The sequence below is a fragment of the Saccostrea echinata genome, unplaced genomic scaffold (genome assembly GCF_033153115.1).
Source record: "Saccostrea echinata isolate AGI-Se365-2 ecotype Australia unplaced genomic scaffold, CSIRO_AGI_Sech_v1 ptg000049l, whole genome shotgun sequence".
In the NCBI taxonomy this organism is placed as follows: Eukaryota; Metazoa; Mollusca; class Bivalvia; order Ostreida; family Ostreidae; genus Saccostrea; species Saccostrea echinata.
Genome location: NW_026889798.1, coordinates 2,294,787 through 2,321,700, shown reverse-complemented (window position 1 = coordinate 2,321,700; position 26,914 = coordinate 2,294,787). Strand labels below are relative to the sequence as shown.

The 26,914-nt window shown below is 31.3% G+C and overlaps 2 protein-coding genes across 4 annotated transcripts in view; both read right to left on the bottom strand.

Annotated features, from left to right (window-relative positions):
- The window catches only part of LOC133203269 (centrosomal protein of 290 kDa-like), a 258,032-nt gene that overhangs the window by 116,548 nt on the left and 114,570 nt on the right, over positions 1-26,914 (bottom strand). The gene's annotated exons all lie outside the window — the stretch shown is intronic.
- LOC133203235 (probable serine/threonine-protein kinase pats1) lies at positions 1,093-19,258 on the bottom strand. The gene is made up of 5 exons (XM_061339057.1): positions 19,249-19,258; positions 15,111-15,359; positions 14,542-14,844; positions 8,699-8,832; positions 1,093-2,328 (listed from the first exon to the last, which is right to left on the bottom strand). The coding sequence occupies exons 1-5, from the start codon at positions 19,256-19,258 to the stop codon at positions 1,111-1,113; spliced, it is 1,914 nt and encodes a 637-aa protein (XP_061195041.1). The 3' UTR covers positions 1,093-1,110.

The following is a 26,914-nucleotide window of genomic DNA, read 5'->3' as shown; positions in this document are numbered from 1 at the left end:
AGTACACACACTTTTGTATGGTATATTTTAAAAAAAAGTTCATTTTCGCCACTTTTGAATTTCTTTTCGCCACTTTTGGAAAAAATTCGCAATTGGCGCAAATGGCGAATCACAGCTCGAGCCCTGCCTTGAACCTTAATCCACATCACTTCCTGTTGCTGAATGTTATTTCAGGGATGCGTTATTAGCAAATCCTCTCAGATTTTTCGAGGTTTGTCTCTGTTCTCATACTTTTCCAGCGTACTTCCCAAAACAATTTAATAAATTGACACCCCATCTTTTTTTTGTCACCCTTTTTATTGCAAATCTTGATATGGAATATTTTTAAAGCAGGTTCCGCATAAAACCGACAATCTTTTCAACTGTTATAGTACTACTAGAAGTATTGTCCGAATGGAGCTCCGCAAGATTCCAACACTTTTCCCCAACAAATCATCATCTTACATGTCATGATAGATTTCCAACCTTTTATCAAATTTTGTAGTTTTCTTCTGCTTTCAGGACAAAAGTATTCAAAACACTATCTGAACCTCTCTAAATTTACATTGGATTTAAAACTATTCTTCATCCGATTCCATGACTGTTCAGAACAATGGAAAGGTTTGAAATGACATTAGCACCATGCGGTTTCATGCTCACTAGTCCATGAATAAAAGGGGTGCTCGATTAGGCTATTGTATTGCGTCACTGTTGGATATCTGAATGGACTGGATCCCATTGTATTACAGCAAAGTTGGATATATGAATGGGTAAATGTTTCTTTGGGGTCCAAAGTGGGGAAGTTATTTAAGTAAGATAAATAACTCGATAGTGTTGAATAGTCGGCCCTCGGAGGGAATGTTTTCTCTAAACTATTCAACACCATCTCGTTATTTATCCATTACTGAAAATTTTACATATCTTCGGGTTATAAAAAATACAAAAAATATTGGGATTCAAAATTTTGCAATGTTCTGTCCAACTGGAAAAATTAAGTAAACAAAAAAGAATATAGCAAAAAATATAAATGAACTTTTTTTCACACACAAGGATCAAAGTACCTGAAAAGATATTTGTCAGCATTTTGCACAGACTTCACTAAATGTCATGTGAAAAGGGAGCAGCAACTTGTTAGAACCAGAATTGCATCATTTTATATTTGTTAATATCATGCGGATTTCGGAGAACATGTTTAGGACACGGTCTTTTTTCTTTCCCAGTAATTGTTTTTACTCCTACAATTTGACTTTCTCTCAAAAAATACTCATCATCTTCATCTGTAATGTTTATATCTGTACAAGAAAACCCTCTCTCATATTCAATGTGTCTATGAAAAGTTTGAGTTATTTCGTTAATTAGACTTTCCACGGTATCTCTTATCTGTATGACGCACTCAGACTGCAAATCCATGTCCTTATCTGCAGTAAAAACCTGCAACTGGATGGATGTTTTGTTAACAGCGATGGCAATGCAATGGCTAGCATCTTTTACCATGTAAAATGCTGCATTTTTACAAAAAAACTCCATATCGAGTGCTTTCCATACCCTAAAGCAGTTTACTACCAGTCTAAAGAAGAAAAAATGCGGCAAGTATGTTTTGAAATGGAACACCATAATCGATGTTTTTTGTCCTTTGTTGATTGCATCTTTACAGTTATCAGTAAGTTCAGTTCTGTTCATGCTCGGGATGTAATATGTTTGACAGCTTAGATCATCCTGAATTTTCGTCATTAAACCAAGTTTGTCCATGTATGGCAAAATATCATCTTTATGTTGAATATAAGAGCTGTCTCCAGTATATTCCCATATGTCTGTCAGTTCAAAGTCAGTAATTCTTCCTGTGTTAGTCCATATATTTTTGCTGACTATTCTAGCTAGATGGTTTTCATCTGTTATGATGAATTTGAAGGCATCAACAAACCACTGAACATCAACAATTATCACTTTTTCCAATTCCTTCTCAGAAAAATAAACGATCTGACCTATTTCATGTAAAAACTGAAGACCATCTTCAAGATCTTTATCTCTAGGTAAATCTGCATCTTTTATTTCTTTAAGTTCTTGCTTCAAAGTAACCCTCGTTTTCCTTTGCTTCTTTCTAAGGAGGACTTTCTCAAGGTTTGCCCATTTCAATGGAATTTCCTCTCCCCACTGTGGCAATTTTTCTACAGTTTCTACTATACATTTCCTGAGGCATTCGATTATCTCCAGTTGTTTAGGTTCCAATGCCTTTGGTGGACATTCAACTTCAATATATTTCTTTGGAGATATGAGATGTTTCAAAGATTGTTCATCAGATAAGGAACTTTCCAGCTCCTCGTAGAACATTTTCTGCAAACCTTCTTCCTTCTTGAAAAAGAAATGTACAAAAATATTAATGTGTTTTTAAATAATGGACGAATACCTTAATAAGTAAATTAATAAATATAAGAAAATGTAATTTCGTATATTTTTTAAATATTTTTTTTTCATATTTGGGAAGATTATGTTTCGACAAGAAATGGTTTGGACATTTTGTATTATCCTTTCCATCCGTCATTCCTTGTTTTCTTTGTTATTTTGTCATTCCATAAAAAAAAATAGTACATTTCTGCTGTGGTTGTAGAGAGGGATATCCTATTTACTACTTTACTTTTTATTGACGTTCTACATATCCTCTTATAGTTTCATGTTCCTTATTATTTAAGCCAAAATGATTGCCTTAAGATTTCTTGAAAGTCTACGTAATACTATTCAAAATTGTCTTAACTTCGTTGCTTTTAAATAAATATCACATTTTGTATGTCTCTGTATACATTGACAAACAAATCGTGTAGAATCGTTCGTGAAACGTGCCTAAACGTTCTAGTAACGTGAGAAATCGTGAGTGAATCAGGCGCAATCGTTTGCTATTTTAATCGTCCCTGATCGTGTAGTACAAAACGTGAAAATTTCATTTTATCAGTTATTTATCGGAATGTTATTTGAAAACAAAACGATGTTATTTATGTGAACTGTTAACTGTAGTCTAGATATTTATATATAAGTTCATCAGAGAGGTATATTTTTTTTTACAAAAAATAAAACGATTCCCAATATTTGCATAAATACTCAGTCGGCGAATATACCAGACATGATTGCCGGGGTTACTTTTATCCTTTATATTTACTTAATATTTAAAAAATCATCAAATAAATGAAGAGTTTTAACAATGGCTGAGATGCATAAATAAAAAGAGGCATAAAGTTGTAATTCATTTTTTTTGGTGCCAAATAATCTTTCATATTATTTCAAATCTTATCTCCATCTTCTTCTTTCAGATTCAATAGAATAAAAAAAATCACAGTCCTCCTATATCATCTGATATAATACGCAATCGATCATAAATTACATCTTAAAGCATCGAACAGATAAAAGATATTTTCCAATATTCCTCAGTCAATGAATTACATATGAACATCAATTCTCTGTAAGGACCAAAAATGCTTGGTCACGCACTGTTATGGAATTTTATTTTATCACTATAATATTAGAGAGTGCCCTATATAAAGACTATTGGTGGGTAAATTTTGGACAGTATCTCCTCGGTTTCCATAGCAACGACTTTAAAATATTTTGTTATGGCAAAACTGACCTGATTGTCACCACCATGTAAAATAATTCCTTGCTTCCTTAATGTAGGAAAGTTATCAACATAACATGGGTTTCATTTTATAGCTAAGTAATTAAAGTTTCTGTGCATCTAAATTTTATTCAATTTAACCCAAGGTTTTTAATATGATACAGATCAATTTACAAGAATTTGTCATAGAAATGAATACAAAGGCGCCTATTTCTTGATATGCATATTAATTTTTGCAGGCAATTGAAACTTAGAAAAAAGATATTTTTAGTAAGATCGAGCTTAGATCTAAAAGATGCAAAAAGATTTGAGGTGGGGAAATCAGTTAAAAGTCATATTCCGATCCCCTCAAATTATAACTTTTCATAAAAATTAACCTAGAGTTTTTTTTTCCCTTTGCTGACTCTTTTGCACTGAAGACAAAAAATTAAACTGGTGTTATTTCCCTTTGTTGACTCTCCTGTATTGAAGTCTAAAGAAGTTTATAACAACATATGGCAAAAACAGACGCCAGAAAAATTAACATGAAACAATAACAGAAAAATGATGTGTTTTTCAACTTTTTAAAATGGAATTCAGGTGTGAATGACAAAGTAAGTCATCAAAAGAAGGAGACACTGCTTTCTCAGCATTCAACTTGATAATGATGTACAGGTCTTTATTAATAATAGATTTTTAAAGTCAAATTCACTTTGCGAAATATTGAAACAAATTTTATGAAGTATGACTTGCATTCCCATCATGTGGGATTCCATATACTTTCTAAAACCCATGAGGAAAAATGCAAGATGCAATTGGAGGAATACAACAAGCAGAAGATACGACAGTCAGTGGGAATGGTTAGAACAACCCTAGGCACAGGTATAAATTTGAATTTTTTCAAATATTCATTTTGTATAAAAACTGCACGTAAGAAGCTTTTTCAATTAAATTGACCTAATTTTTAAATTAAATAATTTTTTTTAAATAATAGACTTAATAGGTCTATATTCAAAGATCACCATGTTAGCAGATATACATCTTAGTAATATATTTGCATTATAGGAATTTTTGCTTGCTTCAGAAAGCAACTTACTTTGGCAAATCATAACTACAAAGTTTATCAAAAGGAGGAGAATGTTATAGAAGATGTAAGTTTGTATGTAATGAAAAATATACACAAGGCAATTTATTATTAAAAAAACATATATTTTTGGTAACGTTATACACAGTGGCGGATCCAGGAATCTTGAAAAGGGGGAGGAACCAGCTTGGTGTCGGGGTAGGGGCTGAAGGCCACACCAAAAATTGATTTATTAAATCTGATGTATATTTTGGACACAAAAAAGGGGGGGGGCTGGACCCCCTCTAAATCCGCCAGTGGTACAGTTTAAAATCTGATTTGGCCAAAAAAGTAGTACCGGTAGGTGGTGGGTAAAAATTAGAGATGATCGACTTAACGGAAACACATAAAAAAAAATTAGCCTAAAAAGAAGTCATATAATTCAGATTCACTGTAAAAGAACAAAACATATTTAAATGTATTCTCTATTGAGAAGTTGATGGCTCGTTTTAATACTCCTCCTGAGGGGGAGTATTAAAACGAGCCATCAGCTTCTCAATAGAGAATAATTTAACTACAGCTATAAATACACACTAATAAGATATAAATATAATATACCCATGTAAATGTATGTATTCATGATTGACAATAAGAATGAATTTCTTTAATTTGAAAAAAAATATTTTAAACATATTTTAGATGTTTACTGGTGCTTTGAAAAAAAGAAGATGAAAAGATACCGGTACATAAAGAGAACCTCTTTTTTGTGTTTTTATCATCTTTATTTCAACACAAAGGCTAAATACAGGAAGCAGGAGGCAGTTACAAAATTAACTAATGGAGACAGAAACCTTGCAATTGACCGTGAGAACTGAACATCGGACAGTATCTTAACTGAAGAATATTCTTTTGGAGAAGATTCTGTTAGAGCATGGGGACAGCTTTTGGAGTAGGTGATGGTAAATTGTTTCAGTTACCTTTACCTTGCAATTGGCTACACTGAAAATACTGTATGCGTACATAAATTGGCGTATTCAAAATTTAGCGCAATCACTGGGTATAAAGTGGTTGGCGTAATCATGAATTAGCGCTACATACGTCTGTGCCATGTATTGTATTTATTAATGGTTTATTTACGGTATTCATTAATTAGCAAATTGTTGTCTGCTTTCAAGGCGATAAAATATGAAGCACAGGTGCTTGAGGATGGGACCCCCTCCCCCGCGTTCCGTACCCCAAGGGTTCTCCCCGACTTTTTTTAATAAAATATATTTCTATGACACATTCACAAAGTATTACAATTGAGAAATCCAAAATATAATTTAAAACTAACCTTTTATAAAAATTCATACTTTCTGATACTAAAAGTACTCTTTTAGTATCCGAGTGTATGAATTTTTATAAAAAATAAATAAAACAATGAACTTCATGTGTATAAACTATAAAAGAAGATGGTTTAACTGAAAACAGATATTTGAAACCATAAACATATAGATAAATTTATTTCATCTACATCATTATTTTAGTATATCTTGTGTATTCATATTTTTTTTAAATTTCATGTTTATTCCTAAAAATCTGTACGTAAGCTTTCCAGCCGTGGTGTGTCTGTGTTTGTGTATGTGTATGTCTGTTTGTTTATGTCTAAAGTCAATTAAAAAGAAAACACTTTGTGAATGTGTCATAGAAAAATATTTTATATAAAAAAGTCGGGGAGAACCCTTGGGGTATGGAATGTAGGGGGGGGGGGAGGGGGGGCCCGTCCCCAAGCACCTGTGATAGGAAGCCTGCTTTTTCAAGTACACATGCAGGAATTCTGAGGCAATTTATTTGGAGGTGTAAATACTAACTACTAGCTAAGTATTGCATACATTTTAATAAATATAGATATGCTTATATACTTGTATTTGTTATCACATGAAAAATGTAGTAGATATTAAATAATTGATTTTTAAGTATTTAAGTACATGTATGTTTTTTATTCCAGGGGAAAAGATGAAGATGATTATTTCACTTTTCAAACCCATTTAAAATTCTTCTTGACTGGTCAGACACAACACCACATAATGGTCAACCTCTGATGTAAAGAGAAATCATGGAAACATCAAGCCTAGCTGTTTCTATTGTCTACAAAATTGCTATATAGCAGTTATTTTCTACATTTTGTTTATCTCTAAATACACATTTTGGATAATGTTTAGATGTAGATTCTTGCTTGATTAATAATTTGGAAAAAAAAAACTGTTTTTAAAAGTAACGATAAAATTATACATATACACATGAATATGTGTATGTTTTCTGATTGTAAGAATATACATTAATGCTTTTATTTTTAATGGGGTGTTAATTTATGGTCAGTCTAAATAATTCTAAATTTCTTTATCCAAAAAAATTGATATCTAAAGATTTGCATCTGGGAACAAGCAAAATTTAAATGGAGGAAATTAACATTAGCTTATCAAATTTCAAACCTGCTAAATTAATATCTACCTACCTATGCATGAAAAAGTAATAATTTATTTTTTATTTTTTTTTATTTTTTTTTTTTTTGGTTGAAAAGTATCATTAGAGTTTTTATCCATTATCTTTTTCCATTTTTTATCTAGTATTTGAAAATGTTGTTTACTGAAATTAGTTCCAGTGAAAAGTTGAATAGCTAATTTTCTGTAGATTTTGAGTTACCTGCCCTTTGTAAAGGATCATAGAGAAACAATAATAATTCATTTAATTTTGTTTTGTCTTATTTATTATCTTTAATAATATTTACTTATAATTCCGTTTGTCTTATCTACTTGTGAGAAAAAATGTTTGGAAAAGAAATTTTATAAAACAACCAGTGTCTAGTAACATTTTGAAAAAAAAAATATTATTTGGCAAAATGCCAATTTTCGAAGTTAAAAATACCGAAAACGAAAAAAATCCCCACTCTACTTTTCATAAAAGTTAATTAATATTATTATGGTGTTTCTAAAATTTCAGGTGATTTTTTCTTCAATTGCCTGCATTTCTTGAAAAACTTCTTGAAATAAAGGGTAAAAACGACCATTTTCAAAATGTAAGAATTTGGTCATCTTGGAGCCATCAATTGAAGAATTAGCAGTGACTTGTGGAATTTTTTTTATTGTGTTATATAGTGCTTCATTTGTTCTATTCATATAATGTATGAATTATCTCAAAATAATAAAGATGATTAAACCACATGAAATCAAGTATATAGCATTTTTATGCTTGAATTGAGAGTAAATGGGGCAAAAATCTATATTAGTCCGTTACCATGGCAACCAAGGTAGTAACCTTAATTTTGAATGTTGATTATGTCATAATGTATGGACATTAATCACCTGAAAAAGTTTCATGAAAATCGCTCATGGTGTGTGCCACAGTCCTACAGTAAAATTTTTGTCCTTACTGAGAATTGATGTTAATAAGTATTTGTAATCTAAAATATTTATTACAATGTAAGTCTTATTTTATTTCTAAAATATCCATTCCTATTTTTTCCAGTTTTCCCAAGTTGATGAATTGCATGTACATAAACAATTATTTGTAATCTAAAATTATTAAGTTCTTTTCTCTTTTTTTTTTCTTTTTTATTTCTGTTTCAAAAATATCCATTCCTAAATATTTTTTACTATTTTGCGTGAAGAATAATGTGTTTGCATTAGCAATCGTGATCGTTCGTGTAATTAGATTAATTTAATTAGCTACAGCTCAGATTGATTTTTAATTGTAGAACTGAGGGTAATTTTTTTTAATCCTCCTTTTATTCAAATACAAATGTATAGTCCATCAAATATTCCTGTTTTGAAATGATTATTTTTAACACGTTTTTAAATTTTCGACTCTGTTCGTTATGTTTTGAAGCGGATATATGAAATTCAGATACTATCAAGAAAAAAAAAGCCAATTGATTTAACACGTTAATTCTCCGATATATTTTATGAAGGGTCATTGTTTCAGACTTTAGAAGTAGAATGGATAATAGGACGCAAAAATATGGAATACCTGAAACTCCTCATTAAGCCTCAGATATTCTCCAAATATATATTGATGGATCTTGTGAAATATTTCCTTACCACTTTGTCTGCATGAGAAGCAACCAGGATAACAGGATGAATGCTGCCTTTCACTTTAGTGTTTTCATGGTTTGTGTCGCTTTTTCCATCATCACAGTATGTTTGTATGGATTGCAACCAGAAATGAAAATAGTCTGGAAAGATCAATATTTGGAAATATGAATTGAGTGTTACTAAGACTCAAGTTTAAGGTATCCTTTGAAATGAGAGTGAAGTCTATCTAAAAATATAAAGCGTATCCTAACGTGTCTGAATTAAAAGTTTGAAAAGGAAATTTGACATAGTACTTTACATGCTGATCAAAGGAATATCAATATACTAGAATATTTTGACAATACAATCATACAGAGAAAGAAATTTGCCATTAAAAGTCTTAATATTGTTAGATTTGTACAGTAAGACCAAATCGGCCTACTTGTCTTTATTTATTGTATGTGATACATTATCCTCGCAATATAATACAATGCTAAGAATAAATCTTTACTGTAACGTTTAACTAATTTGATGTTCACATCTTCACCTAATAACTTCATAACTATAGATTCAATCATAACAGAATACAGTTTTCTACAAGATCTGAATTTGATTTTTTTTTACTTCTTGATTGAATGTGTTTGTCGTTATATGATTTTGGCGAGGATTTTTGTCAAAATGCGGTAAATAATCAAACGTTGTCTGTCCATTCATCCAACATTTATTTTCAGATTTTACAATTGATTACATACGAATGGTATTTTTCGCGACAAAGTTCATATTTGCTAATAGATAATACCACAAACAATAGGTTACAACAGTTGTTAAAGAAGAAAATAATTGACATTGCTCATCCATGAAATGTGTTTAAAACCAATAAAACATTCTCCTTGTACTCTTTAGAATTTCTTCGATTCATTCGAAGATAATCCGTTTAAATTTTATATTAAGTGTCTGAAATATGAATATAACAGACAGTAATCATGCTAAAAAGTCCAATTATATAAAACAAATCAGGAGCACAGCAAACATGGATCTCTAAAAACATCAAAGGTTGGATTACGTGCCATAGAGGTGTGAATATCCCCTGTCAACATGATCACCCGCCGTTTTTTTTTTTACTTGTCATGATCGTATATATGTTAAAAACATAGCTAACTACTTGTTATTTCAATTATTGTTTCGGTAAACTGAAAACATTGTATTTTTGCTTAAATTCAATTTACTTTATAGTCATACTGTTTATGATGAAGATTTTGTAAAATATCTTTTTTTTTTCTTATTTCATAACAAATATATGATCTTATGAGAGATTTTTAAAACAAAGGAGACGGGCGAACAAGGCATGCAGAATACCTATAGCTTCAGATACTAGCATATCAAAATCATATTCAATTTTTGAATTTTTGCTTAGAGTAAAATTCTCATTATTTAAATTTATTAAATTATTACAAAAACGGTATTGTAAGGAAATAATTCGATTATTAAAAAATATGGTATTCTAGCGGTTTCAAACCTAGCAATAAAAATCCTGAGTATCATTTTTTTTTCTTTCAGATTAAAACGCCAGCCGCTACACTATACAATTCCTGCAGGAATGTTCACGAAGCTGTCTTATACATGTATCTACGATCTGTACTAATAACATTTTAGATAAAGCCGTAGTCTTAAGATTCTCGAAGCTTTTACAAATTCCTGACTTCCCCAAAAGGTCTTTCTAACTTTAGGACATCATAAAACGTGTCCTAAGATCCTCTCAAGTTGGCTGTAATGGTTATGTTTTTGAATATTGCAAGTAAAAACAACAATTTCTTGTTCCTTAGTAGTCCGTGCATTAGCTGAAGCTTTACACAAATTATTTTTTCACTAATGTTATCCAACGGTTTCTTCTGTGCAAAATTAGTTACAATGTTCGATAATTTGCAGAATAGAATATGTACTTTTTTCCACCCTATCAAGATGCATCCGAGATTCGCACTTGGAATTTTCGACTTTTTTTCCCTATTAATAATGCAGTCAAGTAAGATACTTTTTTTTCAAATTTGAAAAGGGGGAGAAAAAAATAAATGACTTTTTGGGTAAGTGGTCAGAAAATATAACTAGCCAAAAAAAAAATAATAATAAATTCGGAAAACTTTTGACATGAAAAAAGTCACCACTCACAAAAACGTATTTAATATCTCTGCGTGTTGAAAGGGGGGAGGGAGGAGGGAGGGAGGCCCGTCCATACTTCAACAGAAAGTAAAGGATGGGGTCAGCCAGTCTCTTACTAAAATTTCCATAATAGATTAAAAGCAATAGACCACAGGGATGGGGTAATTGTAATTAGTATTTGTAATTGAGTGTAATTAATTACATTTTTAAAAGTAATTGGAAGTAATTTGCATTTGAGCCAGTCTTCAATTACAAGTAATTGAATGTATTTAAATGCATTTCCAAAAATGTCATGTATTTTCAATTACTTTTCAATTACATTTCAATTACTTTTTTTAAGTTATAAGTTTTAAAAAGGTGTCTTTTCAAGATACACAGTTCAGTATACCTGTGTGGCATGGGCTTGTGTTTGTGCAACAATTAAACGTCTTAGAATATTTAATTTGTTTATACAGCCTGTCACACTGCCCAGGGCAATAGGTAGAAGTCTAATTTTGTCCAGGTGTGAACCCCTCTAATACCCAAGAACAAAAACACTGAATAAAAGTTCACTATAGTAAAAACCTTATTCAGAACCAAACATGAATTCAATAGAAAATCATTCCACGTTTCCTTGTCTTTCTCGGTTAGCCCAAAGGTATTTAGTTGTACTAGCGACTTTAGCGCCCGTTGAAAGACTTTACAGCGTGGTTGGAAAACTGTTCAGACCAGAAAGATGTCGTTTGAGTGATGCTGTGTTTGAAAATCTGATGATGATTAAAATGAACTCAAAACTGTAAAAACATTTCAGTACATAATGCCTTGTGTATCTCAATGCCGTTTATATATGTATTTGTTCTCAAGATTTTTGAAAAATAAGACTTAAGTAATTGAAGTGTATTTAATTACATTTGTCAAAGTAATTGAGAGTAATTAATTACATTTGAAAAAATCAATGTAACTGTAATTGCAAGTAATTGACAAAATTATCAATGTATTTGAAAGTAATTAATTACATTTCAAAGTAATTGACCCCAACCCTGATAGACCATTTTCGGAAAAATAACGAGCCCTTCCAACTAACCAATCTTTTAATAACATTTCCTTAATAGGTTAAAAGCAATAGACCATTTTCAGAAAAATAACAAGGCGTCACTACCGACCAATCCCCCCCCAACCGAAACCGATCCTCCATTTATTATCATAGTACATGCTATTATGAGACAATAAAACAATTCAAAAGAGAGAAAAACTCAATAAAATAAGCTTTATCTGTAAGGGTCTAAACATGAAAAAAAAAACAAAAAACGAGGATATGTTCTGTTATTTTTGTCTTGACATTAGTTAAATTCAGGGCATATTGTTCTGTATTAAAATCAAATAAATATGTAAATATTTAACCAATTGAGAGTTCCAATACACTTACATTAAACACTGTTTTAGAAATAGTTTTTTTTCTCTGGTTTCGAGTCTTGCAAAATGCATTTTATTTTCTTTTACCTTATTTTTCAAAATAATAATAGGGTGAATTCACCATGCATCGGACACCCTCGTACTTCAACAAGTTCTAGCGATATCGCTACCGACCGAATATTATCAAAATGGAACTTAATATGTAGTATGTGGTTAAAATATAATTTTTTGACACAATCGTGCCCTATTTATTGAGAAAATATCATTAAAAACCGATTTTTTCGAAATAAGTCAGAATTCACCATGGATCGGACAATATTCACCATGCATCGGACATACGAAATTTAAACCAGAAAAATATCATACCTTGGTCTCGGTGCTTTAAAATTAGTATTATCGAAACATTTTTATCTTTTATTTAAAAATTAACCTTCTAATTAAATTTGAATGACTATTTCGATCCACAAATGTGAAGAGATTTTAGTTGCATCACATCGCTTAGAAAGGCTTTACAATGCTAATTATATGGCAACTCGCGTCTTTGTCGCGTGGGTTATCGTCATCTAGTTTAAAGAAATAAATAGAGTCCACTTCTAGTCGTCATATATCGATAATTTGTATTTTCACTGAAAATTTTGAGTTTCTATTTTCCATTTCCGTAAAAAACAGCTGTCATTTGGGTTTTATATGAAAGTGGAAGTGATTACCCATGCATCGGAAAGTGTCCGATGCATGGTTAATTTGTGTCCGATGTACGGTGAAATAAACATACTAGTTAAAAACAACTCTAAAAAATATTATACAAACACTGAAGTAAAATTTTTGAAAAATTTCTGTAAAATTATCAATCATTGATAAATTTTACCAAGGTCCGACCCGTTCCGTTGATGTCTATTTAAAAGAACGACAACTCTAAAAATTGCAAAATCGTAAAATTCTGGTTACTCCCCTTTGATGATGCAAAATATGACGTAATTTCAAGGCCATTCTTGTGGTATTTATATCACAACATGAAAATAAAAATCGGCATCATTAAAAAGTTTAAATCTTCACCTTTAAGACCGAAACAAGTAAAAACACAGGGAAACTCGGGTTCAATGAAAGTATATTGCTTAAAGTTGTCCGAAGCAAGGTATGTGTCCGATGCATGGTTAACTCACCCTACAGCAGACTATTAAAATACGTCATATCATAATCAGCTGGTATATCAACGAATTTCATTTTTTTTTTTAACTTAATTTAAAGCTATCCAACATTTTGAAGTTATTATTGCTAAAACTCCAATTTAAAAGTGAAGTAAAATATTTGATTTTGGTAGAAAAAATTATCTTGGTTCGATATGATTTACATAGAGTATTATTTTTTTTTTCAAATAACTGTGATGCAAATTATTTTGTCCTTGAATTTTGAGTGACTTTTATCCTAATGCGTATACTTAATACATGTTTCTAATTAAAGGATCAGTCACTGTAGCCTAGTGGAAGGGCGTTCGCTTCGTGATCGGGAGGCCCGGGTTCGATTCTCGTTCGCCGCGCCGCGTCAAACCTAAGACGTAAACATAGGTAGTGACTGTTCCTTTCTCCAAGCCCCCGGCATTACAAGTGAAAGTCACAGGTCTTTCGGACATGACCTTAAAAACGTAGGTCCCGTGTCAGGGTAGGTGTTGGCACGATAAAGATCCCTCACTGCTCAATGGTCCTGAATGCCGAGTATAGGTCTAAATTTGAAGCCCTTCACCGGCATACGGTGACGTCTCTATATGAGTGAAAAATTCTCGAATGAGACGTTAAACAATATACAATCAATCATCAATCAATCTAATTAAAGGTCGTTTATTTCTTTATATTTTTTTAAAAGAACGATTCTGGTATACATTTGCTTACTTAGCTTGAGTGGTAAAAGTGCTGTACCTGATCGGACTTAATTATAATGATAATAGAAAAGCATTAAAAGTGTTTAAGACCAGTTGGTTGAATGAGAAAAACAATCCTTTTCTTCTGAGTTACTAGCGTTACCTATGTGGTTTTTTGGTTCATTGATAAGTATATACATTATGTTTTTTAAAGTTTTTTTTTTACAATTTGGACATGCTAATGATAGTTCAATACATTGTGTCAATATGTCAATTAAAGAAAAAAATCTTGAAATATATCATTCCTTATAAATAATTTTATTTTGTTTTCAGAGAAAAAAATTATCTATTTTATTTTATATTCTTTAGACAGGGCTGCATACTGGAAAGAAGAAAAATATAAATATACAATTGTGTCAAGAAAAAAGAGAAGAAGAGGGAAGTCATAATGTTTATGTATATTGGAAATCACCTTTGTATTTCCAGGAATGGAACAAGGACCCGTCTGGATTATGGCGATCAGTGTGGTACTTCCTAACTTCTTCATCCAGACCCTTAGACATGTCAATGACCACGATATAAAACGCTCTTCTTGACAAGTAAACCTGGTGACATGCGTAATAAGCTACTTGTCCGGCAAAGTCTGTCATACTGATAAGCTTTCTACCACGGCTACTGTGAAGATGAATGCCTTTGATAACCATTTTTTCTTCCTCTGTATTGTGCCGTATAAATCTTGCGATATGGGTATTTTCCTCATTATCATTGCTGTAATCTGATTAGATGCGAAACAAAAAGAGAAACATATAATTATTATAAAGATTTGAGACAATCCTATGCTAATGAAACGAAATAAGTTATTTCAAGTGCAAATTTAGAATTTTAGCAGAATAAATGCAAAGTTTGATATTAGTTGTAGATTAATTTGTAATTGCTATTAAACTTATATATATAAATTAAACTTAAATCATTTTAGAACAAGCATCTAACATTTGACATTATATTCAAAGATACACTGTACAGAAATAAGAGAAAAATTACCATATAAGGTATCATCTTTAATTTCAAACAAATCTTCATGAACCTCAAGACCGACAGTTGTCTCTGTAGCTTTATTTTCTTCTGTGTATTTCCTTTGAAGCTTTCTAAGAAGAGTTGTTTTACCTGCGCCTGCGCATCCTACAATCATACCTCGTGCACGGAACATTTCTACTCTTCCATGGCGGAGACTCTCAACAAATCTTTTTCTGGCACTCAAATCCCATTTCAAAATTTCCTCCGGTATGTTCACTAAAAAAAGAAATAAATATATTCATGTACCTTTTTCTATCAGTATCTGTAAGTGACATGAATACCTTATTTTCCTTCTGATTAGGATTCGATGTGTGTTGTTTATAAAATCCATTTCAGTAGAGATAATGGGTATCACAAGGGTGCAAGTTTAAACTTACAGGAAAATAATTCATGTAAATTTCATTAGAGACCTTACATACCATATTTAAAAAAAGACGCACTTTGACAATGCTTAGTTGCATATTATGCTAAATTCTGGAGATGAATATGTATATTGATACATGTATAACACCCCCCCCCCCATATATATATATATATATATATATATATATATATATATATATATATATATATATATATATATATACATACATATATATATATATATATATATATATATATATATATATATATATATATATATATATATATATATATATATATATATACTAGACAAAATTGCTAACGCACCACCTAAATAAATTAACATTTTTCTTTTCAAAACTTGTTTAAGATGTTTTTGTTATATAATTATGTTACTTCATTAACAAATGAGACATTTAAATGTTTTTACTGATAAATAACAGCAATGTTTACTGAAGATTAACCACTTCATAGAAAAAAAATAAAATCATATCCATACTTTTTTGGTGGAATAAATTTCTAATTTTTTCTTTGTGGTTGTGTTCTTTATGTTTGTACTAATTAAAAACTCAGAAAAAAAGTTACACCGTATGCGGCGTTTATCTTTAGAAGAGCCTGCTAAGGCAGCCAGTATGGTATCTGCAGGGGGTTCCTTTGAAGAAAATTGCGAAAAATTAAAACAATTCAAAGATTATGCATTTCATTGGTGCAAAATTGTTGAAAATGAATTAACAATCATAAAAATGTTTACAATAGATATCGACGGCATTAAGTAAGCACCACACAATAACTTCAAGATTGTTCCACAAAATTGGGGCAACCGGAAGTTGGGTGGATTTGGTTGGAACACCAAGGCACTGGATGACTACTAAGCAATATGGTAGTCAATCAGGGTACATCATTTGATTTTCAAGTGGGAGACTGCTCCAGTCACAACCTCATGGACCACCTTCGGTAATCACCAACTTCATATCTTGGCAAAAACGGTGCGCAGTGCACGTTGGGACATTGGTTTTCGGACAAGAAGGTCCTTTAAGGGTCTTGACATGACACCAAGACATTTGTCAATCCAACTGTTTTGGAAAAGATGGCTTGTTTTATATACTAGTACCAATCAGGAAAATGATCAATTCACAAATAAGAATAATAAGTGGTGCATTAGCAATTTTGTCTAGTGTATATATATATATATATATATATATATATATATATATATATATATATATATATATATATATATATATATGATTGCGCCCATGGGAAAAGGGCCTTATGGCAATTTTTACACATTTTAAGTTTTTCATGGATATTAATAGAGCAAGGTTAGAAGTTGCCAAATCTGAATTTTTATGGCCCTACGTCAACTCTAAGTAGGTTTTTTCTTCATTTATATCGATGATACTTTAACAGGTAAACAATGACGTCATGTTACTTTCGCACCAACGTCAAAAGTTTTCAGTCAACATGACTTTCACTTTGCATTGTAATGTTACTACGGTAATAAATGTATGTTATTGAGCATTTCCAGAAACATTTTTGAGCCACTGTCTCTTTTAATAATTGTATAATATGATAATAAATAGTTGTATTAACTATTATCCATCATGCAGTGGTGTATAGAATTATGAGTGTTTGTTCGTTTGTTTGTTTTACATTTCACTATGCTGGAATGTCAGGAAAACCCGAGAAGCAAGCGGCTTCTGTTCAATATCAATTCATTCTCTCAAAACCAAAGTATTTATCTCGTGTAATAATCGTTTGAGAAACCTGTAGAATTCATTCGAAAATCATCTCATTTTAAGCATGGCTCTTGATAGGACAAGATGTCATTTTGGGGGGGGGGGGGGGGGGGTTGAATCCAGTATAAAAATGATATCTCTTTCAAAATGTGAAGTTAAATATATATTTTAAAAAATTCTCGGGAATAAAAATAAATAGATGCTGCTGGGTAGTGAAAATTTGTTGTTTTTTTGTTTTTGTTTTCTAAATATAATTAGACAGAAAATTTGTGAAATTTAGTGAGTTGCCGTTTACGCTGTATAAAAATTTAAGGACATTAAGTTGATAGACTACATGTTAAGCAATATTCGTTAAAAAAAAATTCAAACAAAAAATCAGAAGGACTTCTGCCCGCATGTGGTAACAAAACTTCTTTTTTTTAAATTGAAATGATACACATTTTTTCAGTCACAGCAAGGAAATTTTTGAAATAATTATATTTAAGTAAGCAGGTTGATAAATGATAAACAAATGAATGAATTATAATTCACATGCATTTAAAATGAAGGGAACAGATCCAGGATGACCAGTGGTTGGATTGGGGGGTGGGGGGTGGGGGTTAAAAGTTAAATGACAGAAACATGCAATACTTGTAGTTAATATGAGTTTAATAGCATACGAGGGTTGTCGTATTTTTTAAAACTTCCTACATTTTAGGTGTGGGGGGGGGGGGGGGATCCCTTCCCACCACTAACCCCATAACCTCCAAATACTTCATTTGGTTAGGTTTGAAATAATATTGAAATAATTCCTCAATTTATTTTTGCACCTTGAACTCTCTCCTTACGTACATGTATATGAGCAGGGTCATTTTCAAAACAAACAGCGATCATGAGCTCCACATGCCTGGAACTGGAAACTTAACTTCTATCAAATCTAGTTAATCATGAGAAAAATTGCGTCCAAGAATAACGATTTTGTTTGATTTTGTAAAATTAAATGGTTTTAGAAGAACATGTATACACTTGGTATTAATAGATATCGGGTATTTTATTGTCATTTCAACAAATTTTATCCGAACTTTGAATGAAATCAATATGTCATTTTTTAAAATTAATATCAAATAGATTTTTCTAAGAAATAAATCATAAATAATTATGTATATATATTGTCGTTATGAATCAATGACTCGCAGATTAATTAATAGAATTTTTTCGGCTGGGGGGGGGGGGGGTGTAAAAATTAATTGAAAGTTTTTATATCCAGTCAGTTAAATGCGACTGGTTCATAATATTCCTTGACAGGCTGAGTTTTTAAACGACAAATTTTTACGATGTGGCACACATTTAGGTACATGTAAATATTGTTATGTGATGGTGTGTGAAGACCCCCCCCCCCCCCCATTTCTCGCGGCTTCTTTATCGTATGAAATTCTAATGTTATTGTTTTCAAATGTTATTGTATATGAAGTTTTACAATATAAAAATTCCATTCTGGCCCCATGCCAGAGACTTGGATATGCTTATCCTTGTAAAGCTTTACAGATACACTGTAAAGTAGTTAGGTCCCGGTAATATAAAATGACCCTGGCCCTCTTCCCCGGTCTCCTGCACTGTCACAAAAATAAAAACTTGCAAACATGTTTGTAGTCTTTTGTGCAGTATATTTTTAGCATTTAATTTAATTTGTTCAATGCAGGGTTTTTTAAGGTCTTAAAATCAAGGGCCTGGGCCTTTCCATTTGGGAAAAAATAGCGTCATTTAGTTAAAATTGGGAAAAATATCATAATTCACATTTTACGAGATAAATTCAAATAGGAGCTATTTTTTGATTTGCAAAGCATTTTTTGACTAATTTACATTCAAAAAATCTTTATTGAAAATCAGCTTCACTTAATTGTTTGCTGTTCTGAAGTTTTATTTAATTTAAGTTTAATTATTTTTTTTATTATATTTAGAATAGCATTAATGTCATGTTTCGTCTTTTGGGAATTTTCTTCAATGAAATTGGGAAAAACACTCACTTTTTACCATTGGGAATGGTGCCTAATACAGAATGCTTTACGACCCCTACGACCCCTAAAAAAAACCCTGCAATGCATGTTTAAATACAATTTGATCTTAACAAGATTTATTTCAATCAATCCAAATAACAAAATCAGCCCGTTTAAATAATTCAACGGCAAGTTAAGCAATATCATACTAAACAGATAACTAAGATTATTATTTCAATAAGAAAACGAGTTTTAGATTGATAATAGAACTGTAATGACATACAATGCTGAGATTCTATGAATGCAGACAAGGATTACATATATTTGACATTTAAGTGACTAAAAACTGCAGATAAAGCTAAAACCTTTGAACTTTCTTATGCACAACACGAGTACCAAAATGTTATATTTTCGAGTTACTGAAAATAAATAGACAGCAAAAGAAAAAAAGAGATAGAGATTTCTTTTCATAATACGATATTGTTGTGTTTTTGAAAATTCGCCTTTTCATTTCACATTGTATTAATAAACTCGATTTAATGTAACATCTCTCTCTCTCTCTCTCTCTCTCACACACATCACGTATACATACATGTAAACTTTTTTTTAAGCTAGAACAATTAGAACAATTTTATTTCATTCGGTAGTTTTTGTTTGTTTTCAAGTACTTACATTGGAAGTGGCAACAACAAAAATAAGACGAAACATATTTTTTTTGAAATTTCGTTTTTATTTTATTTAAATTTAATATGATCTTTATTACTGAAAAAAAATTAAAATTCAAGTTATTTTAAAAAATAATTTCATGTTAAAATAAATAGATGCACATGTAACAGATTAAAAAAAATAAATGAAAGTCTGGTTCAATGTAGTATCTATTTCTTATTCTATATTTTTTTTCTCTTTCACTTTGACAGCTGCTAGTTCCATAAGCTTTCAAAAATACTTTTAAAGAAAATATAAATATAATACTTACAATTAAAACGTTTTTTTTTTACTGATGATAAGTAAGATTTTTAAAAATATTTTTTATACTACGGGAGCAAATTTGTATGAGTATGTTGATTTTGAAAGGTTTAAAAAAAAAGAAGAAAAGAAAGTCCCTCTCTGGTACCTCTCTAGTATCTCGCTTGTCTGAGTTACCTCTCTTGTTTTTATTTATAGTTCTTAAAAAAAAATATCCCGTCTGTCATTCGTTCGTAATTTTGATAGATTTGTGAAAACTTACAAGAATACTTTTCTTTTCTGTTGGAAGAAGTGTGATCAGTTTCAAATTTTAGGCAATTAAAGCATTTTACAACAAAAATTTATGCGCGATGTACCAATGCTTCAATGTTTACATGATCGCATCCTCGCAATCCAGAGGTCCTGAGTCAACACGTTGCCGTTGGACCAACGTGTTGACTCAGGACCCCTGGCTTGCGAGGATGACATGATCGATGTGTTGAGAATGGTGGGGCGGATCTTATACAGCAAAACCATTTCCTCTGCAATATTTTGATAATATACTCGTGTCTAACAAATAACTTCAATTTGTCTATATATCAAAAATCGCATTCGTTCATCCATATTCAATTATCCAGAAAAATCACCTTGTCTGAAGCTTCTATACATGTATAGGAAATGCATAGCACAGATCAGAGACGTATTATAAAGCTATGTAATAACATGTAGTAAAGAAACGGGTCTCGAATAATATTCTAAATTTTTAAATTAATATCAGTGGACTAGAAGATAAAGAACTGAATTAAAGATATAAATGAAAATAAATAATTATTTCAATGTTGAGAACGACGAAAGTGAGCTGGGTAGACCTGTCAATTAAAACGTAAAAAACGTGGATAAAAAAAAAATCTGCGTCGACGCTCACCGTCTGCAACGTCATATCTTTATGACGTTATTTCTCTGTTTTAACGAAATTGCCATAAGGCCCTTTTGTCATGGGCGCAATCATAATTATCAAATATATATATATATATATATATATATATATATATATATATATATATATATATATATATATATATATATATATATATATATATATATATATATATATATATTAGGGATGGCAATCGATACAGAATTGCCAATCGGTTAAACGTAAGACGTTCCGACCGATTAACCGGTTAATCGTAACAAAATACACATTTCCGGTCATTGTTTTTTAAAATTAATTCTATTCATACACCCCTAATAAATTAATATATAAATAAAAAAAGAAAAGAAAAATGGCATTAGTAATATTCTGTTTTCGCTTCATATGTATACTTTACGTATTTTAATTCAATTTCGAAAGGAAGTCCATAAAACATACATGAGATACATGCATCAAGGACATTGATAACTTTCTGACGACCCTCACACATTACATACGGTCATTCTGCATTGTCACCATAAACAGAAATAAAGTTTAAAGAGGTTGGATCCTGCTATCAAAGTACTGAGAAGTTTTTATCAAGTATATTTTTAGAATCTGCACACATAGCTCAATTAAATCATGGAGTTTTAGTTGAATATAGTTTATTTCGCATTGTACAATCCAAAATTATTATAAGAACTAAAACATTGTGCAGGTTTTTTTTAAACAGAGTTCAAGACTAAAATCTGCTAAAAAGCTCAGGAACGAACCTCTTTTAACTATCACTTAATTTACAACGTTTGTAAAAATATAATTTGACAGAAAACTGCAAAAGATAAAGAATGTAATCTGTTCCCAATACTCAACAGTGATTTAATTATTATTATTAAAGAAATATAGGACGAGCTGGGAACGACCTGATGTATAAACAACAATTAACACTCCACAAATTGACCAATTACCCCAACACCTCAGTCCGAAGAGTCCTAATAAATTAAATCTAAATACATGTATGTGAAAAAGTTTTAACTTATCAACATTCATAGATTTTTTAAATTGCAAATTGAATTTTAAGGAAATTTACACATATTTTCATTTTTTCCGATTAACCGATTACAGATTTCTTAACCGATTACCATCGTTCCGACCGATTAATCGGTTAACCGGTTACAAATTGCCATCCCTAATATATATATATATATATTAGAGATGGCAATCGAATACATTATCCGGTTAATCGGTTAACCGCAAAAACGTTCCAACCGATTAACCGGTTAATCGTATCAAACTACACAATTTCATTTTTTTTCAAGTAGCTCTATTCCCATGCTCATGAAGTCTTAAAAAAAAGATGTTAGAGATCAAAATCATTCATTTGTCTTTATTCTTGGTCAGTTACGTGCATATATTTTTTTTATTTCAACATACAAGATCAAATTCAGAAAACCATGAAACATGCCTAAGAAATCGTGGATAATTTTCCAGAGCGGATGTCACACTAGTTCATTTTTCACTGTCACCATAATCAAAACTAAGTCTTAACTGTATCACTTAATTTACATTGTTTGTTTGATAATTCAATTTGATAGATATAACTGCAAAAGATACGCACACCAATTCCCGATGCTCAACGGTGATTATTATCATTAAAGAATTACAGGACAGTCGGGGTAACGATATGATGTTTTAACAGTAAATAACATATCACAGACTGACCAATTACCCCACAATTTTAATCCGGAGAGCCAAAATTACCTCCCAATCAGCCTATATAAAAATATGAAAACTCTGAATTAAACGTTTAAGCAGGAATTTCTTTTTTTTAAAAATGAATTTCAGAAGATCGCCTTCAAATTTACATATATTTTAATTTTTTTCGACTAACCGATTACAGATTTTCTAACCGATTGCCATCGTTCCGACCGAGTAATCGGTTAACCGGTTAGAAATTGCCATACCTAATATATATACACACTAGACCAAATTGCTAACGCACCACTTGTAATTCTTATCTGTGGGTTGATCATTTGTCTGATCGGTACTAGTATATAAAATATGCAATCTTTCCAAAATAGTTGGATTCACAAATGTCTTGGTGTCATTACAAGACCTTTAAAGGACCTTCTTGCCCGAAGACCAATTTCCCGACGTGCACTGCGCACCGTTTTTGCTAAGATACAGTGTATGAAGTTGGTGATTACCGATGGTGGTCCGTGATGTTGCGACGGGGGCAGTCTCTAAGATAAAAATAAATTATATACCCCGATTGACTACCACATCGCTTAGAAGACATCCAGTGCCTTTGTGTCTCTGACAAATCCACCCAACTTCCGGTTGCCCCAATTTTTTCGAACAATCTTGAAATTTGTGTGTGCTGCTTACTTAATGCCGTCACTTTCTATTGTTAACATTTTTATGACAGTTAAATCATCAGCAACAATTTCTCTTAGAGGAATGCATAATCAATTAATTGTTTGAATTTTTCACAAATTTTTCCAGAGGAACTCCCTGCAGACACCAAACTGCTTGCCTTAGCGTGCTCTTCTAGAGTCAAACGCCGCACACGGCGGGGTAACTTTTTTCTGAGTTTTGAATTAGTACAAACATAAAGAACACAACCACAAAGAAAAAAAACAGAAATTGATTCCATCAAAAAAGTATAGACACGATTTTATTTATTTTTTTTTCTATGAAATGGTTACGCTTCAGCAAACATTGTTATTATTTTTCAGTTAAAAGATTTAAATGCCTCATTTTTTATTAAAGTAACATAATTATATATCAAAAACATCATAAACAAGTTTTGAAAAGAAAAATATTAATTTATTTAGGTGGTGCGTTAGCAATTTTGTCTACTGTACATATATATACGAGGGTTGTTCGAAAAGTTCATGGACAATGTCAATCCTCGTTATGTAACTTTCAAGAAATTTAATATAAGCACATTATCATATGTAAAAATATTTATTTTGTTGATATGTGAAGTTTCATTCCATTCGATTTAATAGAAATCAATTTACTTTATTTTAAAATCAACATGTTTGATAACCCCGGAGCAAACTAAACAACATTATAACGTCAAAAATATAGAGTCATGAGGTTCTCAAAATATTCTCCCTATACATTTCACACAGTCTGGTCCAATATCTGCTCATTTAAAACGTGTCTCTATCAATTGAAATTCATTTTGTTATCAATTGTTTCAGTAGCATAATTTTGATCGTCAGTGTTCTCTTTTTTGCCGCTTAACTATGCTTTCACAAGACCAGCAACTGTGAAACGCCTCTTTCCAAGACCTTACTAACTGAACGTTTCCGAGTTGATTCTTTACAGATAATCCGTTTTCTCACAGATCGCCCTCGTCTTATCATTCAAATACCGACTGGGCCATTTACACACACATATGCATGACCCGCTTTTGAGATATTTCATGCTTCTTCCAACATTTTCAGATTTTATTCTGACGTTTTCCAGAGTACAACAGAAAATTGTATCGCAAACTGCTGCTCCGTGACGTTCTACGACGTCATGTTTTTTTCATTTTCAATGAGGACTATCTATCTTCAGAAATTGATTTCTTTCCCATGAAGCAAACTATGAAGTCATAATTTGGAATGTCAAATGATGTAACAGTTCTTAATTTGATCGTCTAGATTTATTTTGGTTTTGAGCCATTTTACAGAGGATATGACTACAGATATTAATTAGTGTATTGTTTATAAATTACTAAATTTTGACTTGCTCCACGAACCAATTTTCGCAGTTTTTAACTCCTAATAAGTTTGAAATAAATCAAGATATTTTAAAATTTTTTATTACAAATCATTTGAATTTATTGTTAAAATATTTCTACTGAATTTGGATATGATATGACGTTAAATAAAGAAGATATGACAGAAGTCCACGAACTTTCCGAACAACCCTCGTATATATATATATATATATATATATATATATATATATATATATATATATATATATATATATATATATATATATATATATATATATATATATAACTGACAAAGAAAATTTTCTAGGTTTCTTCTACTGTGGAATCATTAGATTTCGTGGTGGCTCAATTTTCGAGGAATTCGTTGGTATCTCTCGTCAACGAATTAACATCCGCCAAGACTTAACGAGGCCGAGTCTAATTCCAGTGCGCATGACTTTGCGCAGCTTTTTAGTTTCATGCAGTCGAATCTGCAACATAACACCTATCCAAGTATTGTAATTTTAACACAAAATGAACATTATCTGTAACGTTTATGGGTCTTAAAATGAGCTTTTAAGACAATATTTAGGGATAAATGCTGAAATGGCTCTCATGACGTCACTGTTTTCCGGTTCTGTAAACAATGCATGACGCTGAAGAATGACGCCTGACTCGCTTGAGTATTTAAGACGTCCAAGGACATTTTATTAAACTGTTGACAGAACATCAAAAGAAACATACCAGCAATCTAAAAGTTGTTATTTTTTTTCCAAAATAATTCATCTGCGCAGATATATACAAAATGTATGGCGCAACATGGCAAATTTAGAGGTATTGGGCATTGGGAAAAAGATAAACTTCGTAATAATTCCTTGCCAAAACCACATGGTCAACTTTTTGAAAATTCACCATTTGGTGACTTTTTACAATAACTTTTATGTATTTGACTAAAAACGAAATCCCTAGGGCAGAAATACAAAATATATGAGGAAAATGTGATAATTTGGCGCTTTTCCAACAAATTCCCATAGGGTCCAATAGTAAATTTGACAACTTTTAAGATGACCCTCTAAGAAATGGGGATGGTAAACATCTAATATTTTTATTTTAAAATAATTAATATAATAGTAAAAATTCATTCAAGATCAAAATATCTAGGGTAGAAATAATTAGACTCGGCCTCGTTAATAAACTAGGGTTACGAAGTCATATTTTCTATTGAAGGTATAAAAGATTACACAAAACACGTCCCCACAAACCTTTAAAATTTAAGCAATCCAAAAAAATTGCAAATTTGCCCCCACAAATTTTAATGATTCCACAGTAAATTGTAAAATATATGATCTGGAAATAACTTTTGAGTATGTAAAACTGTAAAGTTCCAAAATAAGTTGACTATTCTCTGCTTTCATTTGAAACAAAAGATGATCAACTGACAAGGTTTGATGATTCTAAGTTTCCTACTTTGTAAGGTACCGATATAATACATGTAAAATATCACTACAGCAACAGCGTTCCAAAATGACGTCACTTCGACCACATTGGTGATTTGAAGTGATTCAAAGATACCTTTAGTAAGCATTTACCTTTGATGATTCAATAACGTATGGGTATGAGTTACATCTTGTAAAGCAGAAAAAAATCCAAAATATAATCCCATTGACCAATAACTTAATTGCAACAAGCTCTCTTAGAAAGATACACATGTATTACCTGATATACTTTCAAAATATTTTATGCTTCTCAGTGTGAAAGATATGACTCAGACATGAAAAGCTTACATTCGGTCGAACTGATCCTTTCCGCAGCCCTTAGCGTAAAATCCATGATGGCCCTAAATAGATATTTTGACCCCACTCCTCTCGCGCTGGAAGGGTAGGATGTCTTTAAATACAGTATATGTATATTAAGCGTGTATGATATTTGGCGGAAATAGATTTTTGAACAATTTAGCGTAGAATTGATTTAGCGCATTTTACCGTTCACGGTAGCTCAGTCGGTAGAGCGCTCGCTCCGTGATCGGGAGGTTGTGAGTTCGAATCTCGGCCGCGACTGACCTAAGTCGATAAAAAATAGGTAGCAACTGTTCCTTCGCCATGCGCTCAGCACTTTGAAGTGAA

Coding starts and splice junctions, on each gene's coding strand:
- LOC133203235 (XM_061339057.1), bottom strand. Junction 14,845..15,110: donor TAAAGATGATACCTTATATG/GTAATTTTTCTC, acceptor GCATCTAATCAG/ATTACAGCAATGATAATGAG. Junction 2,329..8,698: donor CTTCTCATGCAGACAAAGTG/GTAAGGAAATAT, acceptor TTCTTTTTCAAG/AAGGAAGAAGGTTTGCAGAA.